Source organism: Xiphophorus couchianus, chromosome 4, assembly GCF_001444195.1.
Source record: "Xiphophorus couchianus chromosome 4, X_couchianus-1.0, whole genome shotgun sequence".
In the NCBI taxonomy this organism is placed as follows: domain Eukaryota; kingdom Metazoa; phylum Chordata; class Actinopteri; order Cyprinodontiformes; family Poeciliidae; genus Xiphophorus; species Xiphophorus couchianus.
In genome coordinates, this window is record NC_040231.1 from 8777134 (window position 1) to 8796380 (window position 19247).

General features: G+C 38.0%; 2 protein-coding genes across 3 annotated transcripts in view; both read right to left on the reverse strand.

Annotated features, from left to right (window-relative positions):
• Nucleotides 1-257: 257 nt before the first annotated feature.
• On the reverse strand, nucleotides 258-8359 carry nod2 (nucleotide-binding oligomerization domain containing 2). Of its 2 annotated transcripts, none has more exons than XM_028014963.1 (11): nucleotides 8154-8359; nucleotides 7335-7890; nucleotides 5586-5712; nucleotides 3320-5096; nucleotides 2170-2253; nucleotides 1995-2078; nucleotides 1802-1885; nucleotides 1635-1718; nucleotides 1422-1505; nucleotides 1203-1286; nucleotides 258-571 (listed from the first exon to the last, which is right to left on the reverse strand). In XM_028014963.1, the coding sequence occupies exons 2-11, from the start codon at nucleotides 7842-7844 to the stop codon at nucleotides 499-501; spliced, it is 2991 nt and encodes a 996-aa protein (XP_027870764.1). In that variant the 5' UTR covers nucleotides 7845-7890; nucleotides 8154-8359; the 3' UTR covers nucleotides 258-498. The 2 variants fall into 2 exon arrangements, with proteins under 2 accessions (XP_027870764.1, XP_027870763.1); XM_028014962.1 differs by having other exon boundaries at nucleotides 8133-8359.
• A 7857-nt stretch (nucleotides 8360-16216) lies between these two features.
• nkd1 (NKD inhibitor of WNT signaling pathway 1) overlaps nucleotides 16217-19247 on the reverse strand; it is a 35188-nt gene continuing 32157 nt past the window's right edge. Inside the window, exon 10 of the mRNA XM_028014964.1 lies at nucleotides 16217-18388. Coding sequence (XP_027870765.1) covers nucleotides 17850-18388 — 539 coding nt within the window. The 3' untranslated portion in view covers nucleotides 16217-17849. The remainder of the gene's footprint in view (nucleotides 18389-19247) is intronic.

The following is a 19247-nucleotide window of genomic DNA, read 5'->3' on the forward strand; positions in this document are numbered from 1 at the left end:
CAAGGATTTACAAAAATCAGCATGGCATAGTTTCTATGCCATGCATAAAACTATGCCAATGTAAAAGATTATATTTTACACCATACTGTAGTTGAGAATTAGAATTTTGTTAAATCATTAGTAGTTGATAGGAAATATTAAATATCTCAAATTGAAATATTAAAGGAAAAAGTACACATACATTTTCCCCCCAAAAAAACCCCGATTGATTTATTTTTAGTTCTGGGATTTTCAATGAGTGTTTTGACACAAAAAAGTTGAATATAAAAATCTTTATAGTTATTCCACATTAGGCACAAAATGACACTGACATCAAGTTGCAACAGTAAAAACAAATACACTAAAATAAGAATAAATTAGAATAAAAAGTCATTAAAAACATTTCACTTTGCACACTGTACAAATTATGATACACACTGTATACATGATCCCATCAACAATTGTATGGAAATAATGGGTATATTCCAAAACATAACCTCTGAATGACATCACAACAAATCAGAAAACAAGTCGTGAGTCAGTCTGCTGCATTTCTTCAATCTCTGCTGAAGTGAGGTCATTATTTTTCAACCTGGAAAGAAAAGGAAGAAACTGAAAGTATTCATCATCCAAAAGCATGATGTTATGTAATGTGATTGAAAGAAAAAAAGGCTGGTGTTTTTGACTTTTGGATCACAAGCAACCTGTGGCCTCAACCTTCAGCTCGTTATCATTCCAAGATATTTGGGATAATTTTACTATCCTAATTTTCAGTTTGGTAATGTCCCCATTCTCTTCCAGCATCACTATGCACTTAGTGGTGCTGGATAGGATATGTCTATGGGCTGTACAAAGCATGTTGGTTATATTTATTTTGCACACAAACACTCTTGGATAATGAGATTTCATCTGGCCAGTTCAGAATGCAGATTATAAAGTCAAGCCTCACTTTTCCTAGTGCTAGACCTAGGAAAAGTGCTTTGTGAAAAATTTCTAAAATTACCTGCTTGGTCATTAAAAATATTTCACTTTGCACACTGTAAAACAAACTTCCATACAAGTTAAAATTGATGTGAAGGAAGACCAGCAAATATTCAGCAGAATTTAGTAGATTCACACCTGCAGTTGTAATGCAACAAAATGCTCTGCGCAAGCATCAGTTAGCCTGTTGTTGAAGAGGTATTGCAAGACTGTGTGTATGGGTATGGTTTTGCATCACCTACCATACTGACTTGACATGATGATTGTGTTTTAGGGCTTGAGTCAGAGACTCTACCCCTGTTCTGGTTATGCAGTTCTCAGTCAACCTTTTAAAGGAAATAACAATGCACAGTCATTTAAGCACTGCTGCATAATTTGCCAAAATGGCAAACCAGACAGTTAGCTCATGCATATGACATCTGCACTTGTTAAATGCATCAAAACGTTTTGCTAAGATTTACCAGAGTTCCTCCAGTGATGTGCTGTTCCTGATGATGTTAGACATGGCACAAGCCCCTGCACTTCCAACACCATTGCCTACAAGACTGCCAGAATATTATTGTACTGTTAGTTTTTGTATTCTTTTATTTTGGAAATACAGTAACAAGAAAGTGGAAATGCTATGAACTGTCAAAGCTTACAAACTGTTTATGAATGTTTAAAGCAAATATTACCTGAGCCACACAATGGACTCGCTATTCTCCAAAGCATTTGCAAGGGCCTCTGCTCCTTCATTGCCTATCTTATTGCCCCATAGCCTTTGAATACAAAGAAATACTCTAAGTACCTTATAATATCTGAAAAACAGAATGAATGAAACTTTGCACAAGCAATTTTTTACCCTAAATACTGCAGTGAACGATTGAATTTCAGTCCCTCTGCCAGCTGCTTTGCTCCTTCTGCTGTAATGTTATTGTTACCTAGCCTGAAAGACAAAATATACTGTCATTATTCTATCACATTACACAGGCATTGTGAATACTGTAAATTTAATCTTTGGTCTGGTTCCATTTTTGATGATGGCATGAGCTGACCTTAAGGACAGGAAATTTTGTCTGGTCTTTAGCAGGTAAGAAAAATGCTTTGTGCAAGCATCAGTTAGCCTGTTGTTGAAAAGGCTGGACAAAATAAACAAAGTGATTATACAAACTGATAACATTTCACTGTTAGATTTATATTTAAGTTAGCAACTGTTCTTGATATACTTACGCAATTTTCTGGAAGTTTTGAAGGTGGATGACTTTGTCAATCAGTTTGTGGATGCCCTCATCTGTAATGTTATTGTTTCTGAGGCTGTTAAGAAAACAACATGCAACTTTGTTAACAATGAAAGTTTACATTAATATGTTACATTTGTTTACTGTCATAGTTCAAACAATCAAACTTTGATAAACTTAATAAGCTGATGGATAGGGTCAAAAAGGAAAACTAGTGTGATAACAAAAAAAACAGAACAATCTCAGTTTGGAAAATCAATTTCTACTGACTATGATACCTAGTGAGAACATGAGCAATTACAGAGCAAATTTTGAGCTGGCAGAGCAAATTGAGAATTTTATAAACAGTCAAAGGCTCACTATTTTATAAAATTTCATAGTTATACAATTTTACTTTAAATAGTTATTTACATTGAATATGGCTAATATAAGGTGCATGGAACTTGTTACATTCAGTCTAAATAACAACCTGAAATCAAAGTATTGCTTTGAAAAATAGTAACACATAATCTGCTTAAACTACAGTAACAAAGTTTATGTTTGAGATATTTTAGATTCTTGATGTCTAATTTTGAATTTGGAACAGGGCCTATTCTACAAGCCACTTGGCTTTGTCATAGATTTTTTTTCACAGTAAACACAAAACCACAAGTCTCCGTATGAAGGTATGTATGAAGTAATTTCACTGTTGGCTGAATTCTGCACTGTAAAAAAAGTGTCTCTAATTTACTGTGGTTCACAGAATTTTACAGTATAAAAACAGTAAATTTTGTGGTTGCCAGAATTTTACAGTATTTATAGAGCAAATTTTTGGCAACTACAGCTGCTGGTATTTTACTGTAATGAGAGACGTTCTTTTTACAGTTTGTATTTTTCACCATTTAATAAATCACATCATTGCACTGTTCTGTTTCACTTATCCTTATACAACATTATACTCTTTATGAGTCTTGACTACCTCTCAAGGTGAATCAAAGGATTAATATTGGTGAGTTGATTTTAATCACACCCTCTTTCCACCTCCATTAATTTCAAGTAATTGAAATAATTATCTGAAAAAATGTAAAATAAGCTGAGATTGACCCTGTTTGATTAATTAATCAAACCCTTTAAGTAAAGAAGAATTCAAGCATTTTACTCACTATAGAGAGTTACAAATGTGCATGCAGGGTAGAAGCTGCTCCACTCCAACATCGCCAACTGAATTGTTGTCCAGCTGGATGCCAACAGGATTCTTTAGGTGTTGGAGCACATAAGCAAGTGCAGTGCACTCCACAGGGCCGATGTTACAGTATGTCAATTTCAGGTGCTCAGCCTCTAGCTTACTCATGGCATCTTTAGCAAGTCTGCTATTCTGCATTTCATAGATGCACTTGATGAGCCAAACAAATTCTGGCATTGCATGCATGCTTTTCTTCTCTCCCTGCACAGGTTGAGGAATTGACCTGAAATGTTGCTGCATGCCTTTTGAAAGACATTTTTCTGCTTGTTTAGTCTTCTTCTCTACCAAAACACTAGAGCTGCACTGGATCCAGAGCTTTTGATAGCGCTGGGACAGAAGTCCAGACACAAAGGTGGCTGTGATCTGCAGATTTGGTGTTTCTGCCATTGTAGAATGTTCCTTGACAATGTTCGGTATGTTGGTTGAATTCAGACAAGCTCCAAAGCATGTACCTCTAAGCCTCTTCTTCTTCATTTCCTGCAGCTCAAAGAGTTTAGAGATAGCTGAGCAACCAGTGTTTCTTGACAAAATGGCAAAGAGAGCAGCTAAGAAGCATTGCAATGTAATATGTAGGAACTCACAGCATTTACTGTTGGCCAGGGACATATCCTTGCTTTGAATGAGAAAGCCCATGCAGATATCTGATTCAGTAACACCGCATGTCTCCATGTCTGTGACTGAAAAGATATAACTGGAGTTTGATATTCCCTCAAAGGCAAGCTGTCCAAGATGCAAGACTGTCCCAAGGTTCTCCTGCAGCCAATTTACTCCCATGGCACTCTTAACAGTGCTGTGGTGCTGGAAAAAGTGTTGTAAGATCATCAGGTAAACATCAGTGATTGTTTGCAGGCTTCCCTCACCACATCCAAGCAGTTCCTTGTGGCACTGTGAGACTATCCAACAGAGAACTGGACTGTGGCACAGTCCAAGTAAAGCTGTGTTTGCCTGTAGTGATTCTAAGACTTTGGCAGCCTCATTTGGATCACTGTGATGTTTTCTCACAAAGCAGTCAATGCCAGACAGGGAAAAGCCTTTCAAATGGATCTCTTTGTGTAAGTGTTTCTTCAAAGCAGGACCCACCGCCTCTGGACGACTGGTGACAACCTTTCTCACTCCTTTCATAAGAGAACCCTGGATTAAGTTAAATAATAGTACATCAACAGGTGCACGCTGGCTGGGGCAGCAAATCCTATGTTCATCTGCAAAGCTTTGTTTGAGCTCATCTAGACCATCAAAGGTGAAGAGGACAAGATGAGGGTGATCCAGAATGAACTGGAAGATCTCCTCCTGCCCCCTGTCTGGCCAACAGCAGTGCTGAAACAGCAGCTCTTGTACTGACAGATCCCTTTGCTCTGAGTTCAACCTGCGACAGCTGAATGGAAACAGAAGGAGAAAGTCCTGGAGGGCCTTCCCTTGAGACCAAAGAAGGTGTAGCCTCTGGAGCCAGGTGCTCTTTCCACTTCCTGCTTCCCCGGATGCCAGCACTGTGTCTGCATCATCATTTACTGACCCCACAGGCCCAATTATTTCCTCAAAGCCCATAGATTTGTAGTTATCAGCACTGTTGTTCGGTAGCTCCATCTGGACTTCAGTGTAGATGTCATCTAAGGGCATGTGGCTGGTCCCTCCATAAGTACTAAGGAAGCGGGACTGTGCCGACACAGAGCTTCTCAATTTCTTCTGGTATTTCACAAATTCTGACGGAAAAGAAGGAGATACACAAAATGTGAAACATAGTAAACCCCAATGAGTTTTGTATTTGTATTGATAAGAGTGTCATTTTCTGCAGGGAAAGTTCTGAACTGACATAAGCTGAAAGACCAATCTGCAAGATGGAAGCAAAAACGGCAACAATTACACAAAAGGTCCGATTATAGTTTACAAATGCAGTCATGAACAGTGACCTTAATATCTGCTCACGTGTTATGGGATTTGATGAAGTGTTTTGTCACAATATATTATTTCACTAATAGAAACAGATTGAAGCAATATGAGTGGACCATTAGTTGCTTCACATTTCACCTGATTTCTTTACGTATTGAACTGTAAAGTCCATAATGCTATTCAACTTATCTCCACTACCATTTTATTGAGCTTTTTTTTTTGTCTGTGTCTTTACAATATTTTATTGACACATTTTTAAAAAGGAACCACAACTGAAAATTTAATCACTGTAGTCAATATACCTTTAGTCAGGCTTGGGTTTGTCTGCTCCAGGCTTGATTCAGATTCTAGGCTTTGCTGAACATACTGCAGGACTACCAAAGACGCTGACTCTCCTTTGGATCTGACATGATCAAGTAGACGTCTTGCCTGTGAAAACAACAGAAACATTCAGAACACAGAAACAGCTTAACATTTGGGGAAGACCTTGACTTAAATAGATAAAACCACAAAAGTTTCTGAGGTGTCATGTGAACATTTTAAAATAGAAAGATGGTCACATGGTGAAATGTACAAAAATATCCTTTGAAAGTGAGCCAAGGATCACTTTAGTGATCTTTGATTCATTTAGGACACGTGTCATATCTCTAAAACTTTGAAGGAAATACCAATTTCAGGTACCAGTTTGACATTTACTGCAAAGGAACAGGCATATGTGTACATCATAACAGTAATTAGTATTTTATAAATACCTATTACCTACCTATGAATACCTAATACCTATTATGAATACCTATTAATAGGTATTTTATGAATGCATGTGTTGATGTATTTTAGCCATAGACGTAGACGAGAAAAGCTTTATTGCTAGCAGGTCAGACAAGACCGTTTATTCATTTTTGTTCTATTCTAATAAAGAGCGATGTGAAAAATTATTTGGCCCTAAGAGAATTATTCTGCTTTTATGATCTGACACATTTTAATGTATCAGATCATAAAATAAATTACAAAATGAAGCAATGATGAACTAAAAACATATTTTTATAAGCAGGCAAAAAAGCTATCCAAAGCAACATGGCTCTGTGTGGATAAGAAGTCTAATTGCTACTATGAACTGCCATCACATGTTTGCTACAGCTGGTAATGAGTCTTCCATATAGTTATTATGGTCACACAATAGAATGAGCCACTCAGTCACCAGTTGTTGGACATTATCCTATAAAATTTTGTGGTAAAGAGCAGAATTCATGCCATCATGAGTCATATTTCATAGGCATATATGTCCTGGTCCTGAAGCAGCACATCAGCCCCACATCACCACCACTTTAGGCATTTGATGATGTTCTCTTTCTGAAATACTGTCGTTGTTTTACACCTGATGTAGAAGGACCCATATTGTCCAAAAAAACTTTTGTCTTGTCACTCAAAAGTCTAATTTTACCAAATTGTTGGGGATCATCATATCTTTTGTGAGAAATGCAAAATTTAAGCCATGGTTTTCATTTTGACAAGCTGTGACTTTTGCTTTGGAATTGTCCCCAGTCTTGTGCTCTTTTTTTGACCTTAGTTAAGGTGAATGAGACCTACAGTGCTTTCAATGGTGTTCTTGGTTCTTTTGCGATCCCCTCCCCTCCTCAACTACTGTATATCCTCAATGTGCTTTGGTGTTGGGATGGTCTGCCTCCCTTATGGTGTGTCATTACTTTTCATGTTTTCCTTTTTTGAAAATACTAACTCTCACTGTGATTAGCTAGAGTCACTAAACATTTGAAATGGATTTGTAACCCTTTACCTTTAAATATCAATAGAAGTCAATCACACTGTTTTCATTTTAGTTAACTCAAGATTAACAAGAGGGGTTGTTTGTAGGTTGGTTTGGACAGGCTTTTTCCCTTAAATAAAATCATAATATGATTTTTTTGATTAAATTTTTGTGTGATATTAAAATTTGTTTGATAATATGAAACATGTAAGATTAACCAAAAAAAGCAAATAATACAAATAATTTTTCATAGCACATATTTTCAGACTGCTGTGTTTTCTTACTATACCTGTTGAGAGGGAGTGTAAATAGGCAGCTGAATTCCATCACAATCTGTGGGGGAAAAGTGGCCTGATTCAACAAGCACTCTCAGAGCACCATCAATACAACCCTGGAGCTTGAGGACGAGGTCCGGCCTTTGAGTCAAGAGTTCCTCAGTGGACGTTCTCTGAGGCTTTTCTTTGTAATCTAAAGTGGAATGACATCCTGACAAGAAGAAAGTGTCTCCCAGAGCTTCTGGCAAGACCTGTTTGACCGCATTGAAGAAGAGCTCACAGCTGTCTGCACCTTTTGTATAAACCAAGTCAAGCAGTTGCCGTGCATTGCTGTATAGAGCCCTTCCTGGTACCAGAACATTTTGGCAGTCCTCCCATCCGAGCTCCCCTTGGGCAAGCAGCATGTCGATGACTCTTTCTAGATGTTCGACAGAGCCGCCGCTGCAGAGCGCATGGAGAATTTCAGCACGTCGTTTCAGTAAAAGCTCCTGGGGCAAGCATGCCATCATAATGTCAGCTCCCATGCCTGTGGCAGTAAGCTTGTTCCTCTGCTGCCTCTGGAGTCACATCCTGTCGCAGAAAGCATAATTGTGGTTTTAATATACGCCGAGAACTTCTCCTTAAAGATTAACTTTCCCATCAGATGACTTTCACACACAAGCATGAACGATTTTTTTGTTGGGACACACACTGGCTGCATCCCATTCTATTTTATCAGACAAATATATGAAACTCTTAACAAGAAATGAACAAAATTTGCCTTTCAAGGCTTTCAAAACACAACAAAGTTGGTAGAAAGGAATAGTACTCACTGTAAGGTTTTAACAACTGACCTCTTTTCTCTCCATCTGTTATTTAGGCAGATATGTTTAAGAGCTTAAGACCTGCCCCTTCCTCATTCCACATGTGAAAGCGAAACTCACTCTGATGCCATGTATGTCAAGTGGAATGAGAGTAACTATTGGTTACAAGTGAAACACAGCATCTAAAACATCCCCTAAAACACCAGTTGTCACTGGAAAGGCAACACGGTGATGTCACTTCCCTGATGATTTTTTTGAAGCAAGTATTACATAATATTTAGAGGAAGCTTGCCACCTGGTAAAGCCCCTTGTTGCGGTGTAGTGACATTTCAATATCCTCTTGTAGATGTTTGCAGCACAATTATAGTGAAGTAATTTCGGAGGAGCTAAAGGGAAAACACTAGATGTTTAGATTTGTCCAAAAAAGAAAATGAGCAAACTGAATGTCTGAGATACACACTAGTTGTAGTTTAGGGTTGGAGCCACATGATGGAAGTGTTGCATAGAAAAACGCACAGAATCTTGGGACTTTTTATTGTTAATTCCTCTTTTTACATTTCCTTGTTTCTGTTTTCTATTATATAATTTCCTTTCTGCCTGTTTGTGCTTACACATTCAAACTGTGTTCACATGATGTGGTAGATCCGGCAAATACTATAATAGAAACAGTTTAATTTCAGCTAAGTTGAATAAAATAAGCATGTTTGAATAAAACTTCATCACAGAAAACCAACAAAATGACAGTTATGAGCAAACACAGACTTCAATTCATATTGCTCTGTTTACGGAACATTGCAAGATAACTAGAACTTTCCACAATTTGTTACACTGAAAACACAAACCTTAGTTTCTCTTTTTTTTTCCATTGATCAACACACTGTACACATTTACAAAGTGGAAAGAGGAAGAGGTCATCGTCTCTGCTAAAAAAAAAAATCCACATAATGATGATTTATTGGTCTATTAATTTATCTTCTTCAACCTTCCCATCAACATCCTGTCCCTGCTAATGGAAGACATCACAGTATGATGTTTCCACCAACATGTTTCACCCTGAGGGTGGATTGTGTTGTGTTGCTTTTCCACGACAAACAGTGTTTTGTCAATAGGCCATATAGTTTATTTTTTGTTTCATCTGACCAAAACACTTTATTCCACATTTTCCATGTCCCCTACCTTAAATGAGACTAATCAAGGCTTATTTCAAACAAGGACCTTCATCTTGCCCCTATTCAATCAAGGCCAGACTTTTGAAGAGCAAGACATTCAACACATTCCTCCACCTGAGTTGTAGATGTCTTTTATTTAGGGTTTTCAAAATAAGGATGTTTGAATACATTTGTTTTTTTTTATATTTAATTGTAAAAAAAAGGTGTGAATACCATATGTTGGCCTAGCATGTAGAATCCCTTTAAAACACAACGAACCTTGGGGTTGTAATATCAGGAAATGTTCACCGTTTACTTTCAGGACAAAAAAGGCTCAGAAACAATGTTGATTTATTCTTTGTGGTCTTTGCAGCTCCCCGTAGAGTACCGAGATCAGTTTATTATTCGCCTCTGTTATGTTCTGTTAGGGGTTGGGGAAAATCCTCACACATACATGCGGACAGGAGTAATCAAACACAATCTTTCAAAGAGCAGCTTCTTTTCTTCTTTGTGTCTGAGAAACAGCCGACTCCACCTAAGGGAGTGTAATGCTGAGTGCTTTCTGTCAGGTTTACTACACAAACCTTTAACGTGGCATTCTGTCATTCGAATGGCAGAAGGGGGTCCAGAGGCAATTTGAGGAATAAAAACTGACACTTGGTAAATAAATAAATAATCTTAAAAAGAATATCGGAATTTTCCTTGCCTGGATTCTGAAGAATTGTTTAAAAGCTCAAAAAATGTGGGTTTCTCCATTTGAATTGCCCTCATCTATCATTAATGAACAGATTTGGAATCAGCTAAATTGTAATTATGATGTCTGAGGATATGTCTTCTTTAAGAGAATTTACAGAGGACTGTGAGATGTGATAATGTTCAGTGTTTCTGGACAAAACCATGCCTTGCATGCCTTTTCCAGTTCATGGAAAAGGGATGAACTTTTCATGCCTTTTCCATGGCATGAAAAGGCATGGAAAAGGCCTTTTCCTTGCATGCCTTTTCCAGTTCATGGAAAAGGCATGCAAGTCCTTCAGATTCAGCTCACTTTTGCATTGTACACTAACAATCTGGTCAAGTACTGAACATCTTAAACTTTTCAAGTAGGTTTTTAGGCATTTCTGAGCATATGATGTGAGTATAAGATTGAACAATTGTATACTGTAGTTTCATAACAATGTAATCAGAACTACCTCTATATTCTTTGTCAGTATAACCTGGTAAATAAACCTGCATGCTTATTTTTTGGCAATGCTGCCCACACAGTTATATAACAAAGACTAAATTGTGCAAGTAGCTACCACAACTCAACAAGTCTTACTCAAATATACTGTGTACAGTGTCCAAATATTTTAGAGTAAATTAGTTTTAAAAAATCTTCTAGTTTTAATACAGCTTGATCAATGACTCATTTAAAACCAGATTTTGTGTGTGTGAATAATTAACATAATAATATGCAATATATTTTCTCTGTGGCAAAATGTCTTATTTACATTCTAAATGTTCAACTGGTTTATTTCCAGTTGGTGCTAAATAGTGTTAAGCTGGATGTCACACTAATGACAAACTGATGACCTACAACAAAACTTTGTTCAGTATGCAAAATATGAAAGGAGAAGAAATTTAAAAAAATAAATACAGGATAGTTGAAAAAAGACATTTTCCATATAGTGAAATATAAACAGTTATTGCAGCAGATTAAATAATTATCTTGTAGCAAATCAAAGTCAAAGTTAAAGATTTAGAAGTATTTTGAGAAAGAACCAATAACCTTATCAAATGTCTTATGTCTTTTATGTACATTTTAGGATACAAATTGCAACAGCGTCCTTACATCCTGAATTACAATACTCCGTCAATCACAGCACCCCTGCTCTAATCTGTGTGCACATGTCAATACACAAAGTCAGCCAAAAGTCATAGACAAAGTCAGACAAAGGTAAGATAGTGTTTATGAAATTACACATATAATAATATTGTAGTTAGTGAGTAAGATAAGTGTTGAATGCATCCGTGCTTTTCTAAGTAAATATAATTCTAAAGGTGCAATTAACATGAAACTATCACCAGATGTCAGTAACAATTCATAAAGTTAACGCATTCAAAGAAATCTCACCATAGATATTCATAAATTATGCATTATGAAATGGTATAAGACAGGGAAAAACCATGAATCCTTTCATTTCAACGTTTGCCAGCCAGTAAAAAAGTGTGGCATGTGAGAAGTGATGCTGGATTTACTCAATAAACATCTGGATCCCAAACATTATCTCAGGCAGTAACTTTGCAGATTTTTTTCTCCCTCTTTGAGAGAGCTGGAGTGTCTCCACATAGTTTACAAGAAATAAAGGAGATTAGATAAGTATTACTCCAGTTTTGGTAAAACTATGACAGGTAGACATCTGTAAAAATGAGCCTAGTTTGTTTTGTACAACAAGATTTCAATGATTCAATGAGTCAATGATTCCTTCTCTATACCTGAAGCATGATATTCTTGAATCAGTAAAAGATATCCAACCATGCTTCTAATTACTGACTTTATTTAGGAAGAAAGATACATGTACATTTATTAAAGTTATTGCAAACAGATGAAAAAGTATATTTTTAACTATATAGCCCTCCTACTGCTGACTGTTGCAGTTAGAATACAACAATATTAGGACCCACACTTTTTTGAAAGACTTTGAGTTGCGATAAGACTGCCATGAAGATATACCTTCAGTGTAACATTTTATTTTTCCAGTTATCCATTGAACATAAAAATAAGTTCTAGTCTCTGTAAAATTATATGGATAAAATATGTTTGTCCTTATAAGCCATGTCTCATTTTATCAATGGTTTCAAGTAAAAAAGCTACAGGATATACAGGGAAAGAGGGCAGTCATCCCAGATTCCCCAAAGCTAATGGGTTAACAAATAAAAGAGGATTAGCTCATTAGATTAATGACGACATTAACTGTAAGAGGATCCAGGAGTACCGTGGAAAATGCACAGGATGAAGCTACAAAGTGACTCAAACATGGAAAGGATTGTTGTATAATTAGAAAAAGCTTGTCAGAGCCAAATAGAGAGCGGTACTTGGCTGTTGAAATGAATGGCGTCTCTTTCAGAGCAGGCTGTTTAAGGTCAGCCCATGTAACCATGCCTGTGTGTAACTGTGCGTGTGTCAATCAGCATTTAATTGACAGGAAGATTAAAGCTCACATCTGAGGGCCTCTCTTTTTGCTGAAGCATGCCAAGTTGAAGGAGTCTGGTCTCCAGCGTCTGTCCAAGGTTTGGGGTGCTGCGCTCAAGGTTAGCTGGGGCGCCCCGCTGAGCGTGCACTGTCTGAGATGGGTCCTACTTGTTGGACATTCATTATCAAACTCTGTTTGCTCCTTTCATCTGCAGCTCTCTGCAGCACTCAGCATAAACTACAGAGGCACCTTGCAGCTTGACATCTCTCCATTCAGTCTGTACCTTAAACAGCATGCTGCCACATCAAAGAGCCGTGGCTGCCTTTGATGTTGCAAAAAAGAAAGAGCTCCAATGATCTGCTAAAAACCAATGCAACTTTTTGAAGCCTTGTTTTATTCATTTGCTATCTCTAAAGGTCTGGAGTCCGTTTCTTAAAGTCCACATGACAGGCTCTGATTTTGAAGAAGTTGGACAGCAGCTTTTGCTTTATAATGCGAAATAAGAAAAGTTTAGTAGCACATTATATCCCCGGAGTACAGATTTCTTTTTCCATGAATATCCTATTAAATGCCACATTTGTTCAGTTAAAGGGGATTACCTCAGAGCTTGAGGAGTGAAGTATGTGTGAAATAGCAAAGCAAAAGCAGATTTCTTTGAAATTACTGTACAGGAAATTTTATTCCATATTCAAATTCAAAGAGTTATTCATATAGTTTGAATTTTGATTTATATGAAGGTTTGACACTTGATTAATTTTTACACAGGATGTTCAGTTAACAGGGTGGGGAGGGACGAAACATTAGTTTGCTTGGTAGAACATGCCTCAGAACACTTGAAGCTGTAAATACCAAATTTTACAAATCTTACTGGATAAATAACTACATTTTTTTTCTGTTGAAAAGCAATTCTGATAGGTATTAAAAATATAAATGCAGAGAAATCTTACATGAATGCCTTTGTTCTGTACATGAAGCCCTCATAAACACATCCTAACATTCACATAACATCCAGCAGTTTACAATATTACAATGCTTATTTTAAAACAATATTAAAATGTTAGCCATTATTCACCTTGAGTGCAAAGGAAAACAGCTGCCTAGTAGCAAATTTGAATAGTGACTTTCAGTGCCAGCATGAACAGGAAGTAAAGTCTACTATGATGTATCCATGGAATAAACCTTGTCTATCTGGAGTTTAAAATACAAAGCAACTTACCTCAAGAATAACAAAAGAAAAAAGTACTGATCCATTTCCTCATTTGTCATTTGGGATTAGAAAGGGGATGTAAAATTCACATTTTGCACTTTTTTGTGTTGCCATTAGGGTTTATACTGCTTCTAAAAACAGGCTAAGTGCTGAAAAAATAAAACACCCAGCCGATTTTTGGCAATAGGTTCATGTTTCTTGGTGAACCTCTGGAATGTAATGTCACAAATCAGCAGGCTCTGCCCATCACCTAGCAAACCCGGCAAAGCCCAGCCCATTACCTAGCAACCCAAGCTGAGCTCCGTCCATCACTTAGCAACCCAAGTTGAGCCCCAGCATGTTTGATCAGCTAGTTTTTCCACTGTATGCACTGTTCAATGGTTACTGGAAAAGACAAGAATTTTGTTGTCGACTCACTATTCAGAAAGCACTTGCTTCATTCTTGTTGGTTGTGCGGAAGGCTCTCCTTCTGCTTTTCAAAGATGTACGGTTGTATAATTGCACATCTGTTTGCAGTCATATTCACATGCAAGAGTAAATATTGAGTTGGGAGGGCGTGGCAAGGAGCAATTCTTTTGGATCTAAAGTGGCAAGAGGCCCAAAAAGTTAATTCTGAAAAAAGCTCAAAATAGGCAGAACTGAGCAGGCTAAAATTTAATTCTATAAGAATGATTTTGTTCAAAAAATATCATGAATATGTTTTGTATACCCCATAGACCTATCCTAACTTGTTTAAGGAAGCATCGGTCACCTTTAAATACAAATTGGTTGTCTTTGGGGCCATTTGATCTCTGAGCAAACATTATTCAGTTACAAAGTAAAGAGAGTTTCAGCAAATTCATCTAAACGGCATATGAATCAGAGAATACAAGCCATAGTCCAAAACAGATTTAGAAGTAGTCTGTCTCACCAGTATCAGCATGAGGATTATAGGCTGAATTTAATCCTGTTAATTATAATTTCATCAGATATAAGCAAGAACCAAGTGGCAGCTCAAAGGAACATTTAATGTAAACGGCTACTGGGTCAGAAACACTGAAATTTAGCACTTTGTCAGCTTATTTCCTAATTGTATGAACTTGACAATAATTGAAGTATTTTATTTCTGCCCTTCTTTCCACACATAAAAGGCAGCCACAGCAATTAGTTTTAATTTTCTCTTTCCCACTCTTCCTTTTCATGTTCTTGAGTAGGCTGGAACCAGCGTATTCTGATCATTTGCATTATCCAAAGCAAATCTGCTTTGAAGTTCTAAGATTCTCTGCAGAAAGGGAGCCACTTATCCAGCATGGAGGGAAATAAGCATTAAAGGCTCATAAATTCGCTGGAACAGATGTATCTTATCACTGGATTTGCTTTGTTTTTTTTTTTTCTTCAACCTTTTTCAGTCTATATTGGTAAGAGACTATCTCATGTCCCCCTGATCCCTTAACATTTAGCATCCTTCCTTTGCAGAAGCTAACACCCTGCTGTGCCAATCCACACTTCAAAGCTCTCTGCATATCAGCTGGAAACAAAACAAACAGGACACATTATGGCAGTTTCTCATTTCCCCACATTAAAGTCAATATCACAGTGTTCTTTGTTTATTTATCATTTTAGTTTTTAAGCTTTTATATTTATAGTGGGGAAGTTCAAAGTTAATCCATTGTTTAACATAATGCATTGTGTTCCAGCAACACAAAAATAACAATTTACATGGGCACAGCAAAAATGTATCCTAATACGGCCCTCTTAATTTAACTGCTGAAGTATGCAAGCTTTTCATAACTTGACATTTGAAAAAGCAAGAGTTTCCAAAAATATAAGTGCACTAAAAAACCATAAAAGTGACAAAAGACAACTATATACCAAATATAATCCACATTATGTTCTGGAATATCTTCTGGACTGAAAGTTATTCTGTTCTCAGCTGACTTAGTTTGGACCAATATCAGTGAAACACATAAGACTTTGATGTAGCTATTACGATGTTACTCACCTTAAAATATCTAAAAACTATAACTCTCCAAGACAAAACTCTCCAAGTATGTAAATGCCTTAAACGGTGAACTGAAAAAATGTTGACCTGACCTTTTACAGAACTTACAGGATCTCCACCTGTAAAATCCTGGTGCAAGACACCAACAGGTCACCTTCATGGGTCAGGAGTCCATGCCTCAATGGGCCAGGAGTGCTTTCACCTCAAAGGGGGAAAGAACAAATTATTAGCCAGGTGGTTATATTTTATGTCATGTGTGGGCTTTTTACCATGAAAAATATGCAGCCATTATTGCTTGATAATAATGGCTGCCAGCTTTCCTGACTGGTAAGGAACTTGCATCAGATGCAACTGTTTTAAAACTTAAATCTCAGTAGGATTTTTTTATCCTGGTAATATAAAGGTAAAAAAATAAATGTGTGGGTTCTCCTGTGGTACTCCGGCGATTGCTTAGAAAAGTTGATTCAGTGGCCTGTGTTTGTAAAGACTCTAACCTTTTCCCTCCACCTTCCAATTGCACAGTGTGTTGATTCATTACAGCACATCCTAAGTTTGTGTCTGCAGCATGACAAAATGTGAAAAAATAAAAGTGTGTGATTATCTTTATTATTTATTTTTTTGCTAATATGACACTCAGATGTGCCTAAAAGAGCAAAAATCAATGCACAAATAAGTTACAGCAACATATTCTTTGAAAGCGAGGGTACCCTCAACATCTACTTTTTAGGGCAACTGGGACGGGATGAACGTTCCTACTGCCAGCATGGCAGTAGTCGTGAGATATGAGTTATGGGCTCAGTGGAGTCTGCAAGCCGGGCTCCAGGGTTAATCGGCACCAGAGGAATGAGACAGCTGAGAGAGCCATCGTCCCGCCACATCACAAACAGAGCTCTGTCAGCTGAGCAGTGAGGACACATGGTGGCGCAGCGAAAGACCTGCTGACAGCCGTGGTGCAGGCTGATGGGGTGGAAACAGAGGGAGCAGCTAGGAGATCATGGGACACGGCGTCAGGGGGGGATGCCAAAATGCAGCGTGCCAACATTCTGCATGCTGAATAAAAACAATATGTGAAGACAAAAGAGAATGACACATACGTCAAACTTTACCTGGACTGATGAAAACTTCACCCTCTAACAGAATAAGATTACGGTAAACACAGTCCAATTTAAGCAAATCTGTGCAACGGATCTGGAAGACTGGTTCCACATCCCGGCTTTTGGATTAGAGTAATAGACATCGTTCTGTTACAGTTAGGTGTAAAAGTTAGAACAGAGAGGAAATTAATGGAAATCTGAGACAGGGTTCAATTACATGTTTTACTGAAGTTCCTAGTGGTCATAATAAAAATGTAGTTTCCACAATGAATACATGAATAAAGCTTATAAAATCGATGACAGTATAAATACCTTATGTACAGCAAATGTTAGTTCATAAATCAGAGGAGGCTTTCTAGTTTTCAGAGCTGCAGTTTGTGAGATGATTTATCTTCATTCAACAAAGTTTAAAAGTGATTTTGAAAATGAATGCTTGTTTAACGTTTCTATCAGAACAACAATTCGGATAAAAAACAGAGGTAGAAGCGGATCTGGGATAAATTATACTGTTTCAAAGTTTTCCTCCCCCTTTATGCCTACAGTGTATTACGGGTTATTTTATTTTCTTCAAAACTATGCTGGGGAGCTTGCTTTAAATTCTGAGCACACTTTCAGTGGTTTCCAACACACACCAGTGTTGTGACGCTCAGATGTGCGCACACCGTCATTCTGTTTTAGACACAAATTTTTCACAAATTGCTCGTCGCCCATATTCCTTCATATATTTTTGTATTACAGTCACAGCTTCCTCGTCGTGTTCCTCCTCTTCCTTTTGACTTAGTGGTCTGGGGAGCATTGGGATGCTGGTCTGATGATCTACAGGTCAGCGGGTCTGAACCGGGTTGCCTCCTGAGCCTTCATGTGATTTTCAGTCCAGCTACTCAACATGGGCTTTTACTCACTGTCCTACTGCATACCAAAGCTTCTGTATGTCAGACCAACATTTCTGTATAGCACTGGTTACTTAACATTCCAGCCCTGGCACACGCTGGCCGTCGCCCTCATGTCCTCCCCATGTCCTGTGCCTGTGCTGCCAGGTGCAGCGCTGCAGTCAGAGTCTGCTGGCCTGGTTGTTTTCTGTGGTAATGCAGGGGCGCTGAGCCATCCCAGGCAGGCCAGAGCTTCAGGACTGGTAAAAGTGGTGGTAGTGGTGATGGTGTTCATGGTGGTGGTGATGTTCATGCCGCTGCACCACTTGTGCCAGTCCACCCTCATACAGCAACACACTTGGGAGGTCCCTGACCTGCTCTTTCTCCACTATAGGTCCCGGAGAGCCAAGAGAGCCTAAGGCCCGGTAGCCTTGGCTCTCCTTGGATCGCTGTTTGTGTTTGCGGTAGGGGGCTGCTGACTGATGAGGGGTAGTCTGGGAGGGCAGAGCCGGCGGAGGCGGGGCGCCTCGACTCCTCATCACCCTCCCACTGTTCTGTGCAGGGGGTGTGCGGCTGTGAGTCTTCGGAGAGCGAATGCCATGCCGCCCGGAGTCCTGGCCTCTGGGCCGGGCTGGGTGAAGGCTCTCTGCAGCAGGAGTGTCCACAGCCGACTGCAGCCGGCGGTGGTGTGAGTGGGGGTGTCCGTTTTCTGGTTCATGTGAGCGAGAACGGGCCTGGTTGGATGAGCGAGCCTGAGCCTCTACCTTTGTTGGTTCTGCAGCAGGACCTGTCCCTGAGAGAGAGACAATGATATTATTCCAAACAACTCTCAACAAAACATTTATTTCTTGACTAAACTGTTTGATGTTGGCAGTCAAAACCATGGGAAGTAAACTAACAATTATTTTAGTATTCAATTATCCTGATGATTAATTGGGTAACAAATTAGTACATTATGCAAATTTTTCATTTAATCACTTCACCCTTTTTATGCAATATTAACAAAACATTTAAGAAATGCAAATAAACAAATACATACATTTTTTAATGAGAAAATATTTTTGTCTATAATGCCATAACATAGCATTCCTTTGGATCCTTTAGATTTTTGATCATTTGTAACTAAAAAAAATACTTGTAGCATCAACATGTGAAAAGTTCACTCCTTTCTGTTTGACTTAACATCAATTTTGAATTAGTGAATACTAAAATAATTTGCTGTCTGAATTTCTACTTTTAATATAACTGCAAAGCTTTCAGTGACCTTAAAACCAAAATCTTTAATGCATCACAGTTCATGCTGTTGATTGGTGGGTTTATAGATCAAAACTATGGAGAGTTCTTCACTTATCACAAAAGTGAAGTACACTTACAGTAAACTGAGTTGGCTTTTAAAAATAACATACCGTCAATAAAAACTTGCAGATACATTTCAGATTATTTTGAGACATTGACTTTGAATTCATTCTCCACGAGCATGTAGTGAAAGTGGAAAATTGGTTGCATTGACTCCCAGACAAAATGACAACATTCTGTTTTGGTTTGAGAGTTTTTGCAGATTGTTGTTCTAAGCAGAACCCTTTTTTTGCATGGTGTTCAAATATGAAGGTCTTTTGAGGCAGTGTGAGGCGTAAAAACACTTCCTGGGAGTT

What these genes read in the sequence shown, in the direction of transcription:
- nod2 (XM_028014963.1), bottom strand. Translation starts at nt 7,844, where the DNA reads ATGGGAGCTGACATTATGATGGCATGCTTGCCCCAGGAGCTTTTACTG. An exon ending in CACATTTGTAACTCTCTATA is followed by an intron (nt 2,254 to 3,319) that starts GTGAGTAAAATG and finishes TTTTCTTAACAG; the next exon opens with CCTCAGAAACAATAACATTA. An exon ending in CAAAATTTCCTGTCCTTAAG is followed by an intron (nt 1,886 to 1,994) that starts GTCAGCTCATGC and finishes TTTGTCTTTCAG; the next exon opens with GCTAGGTAACAATAACATTA.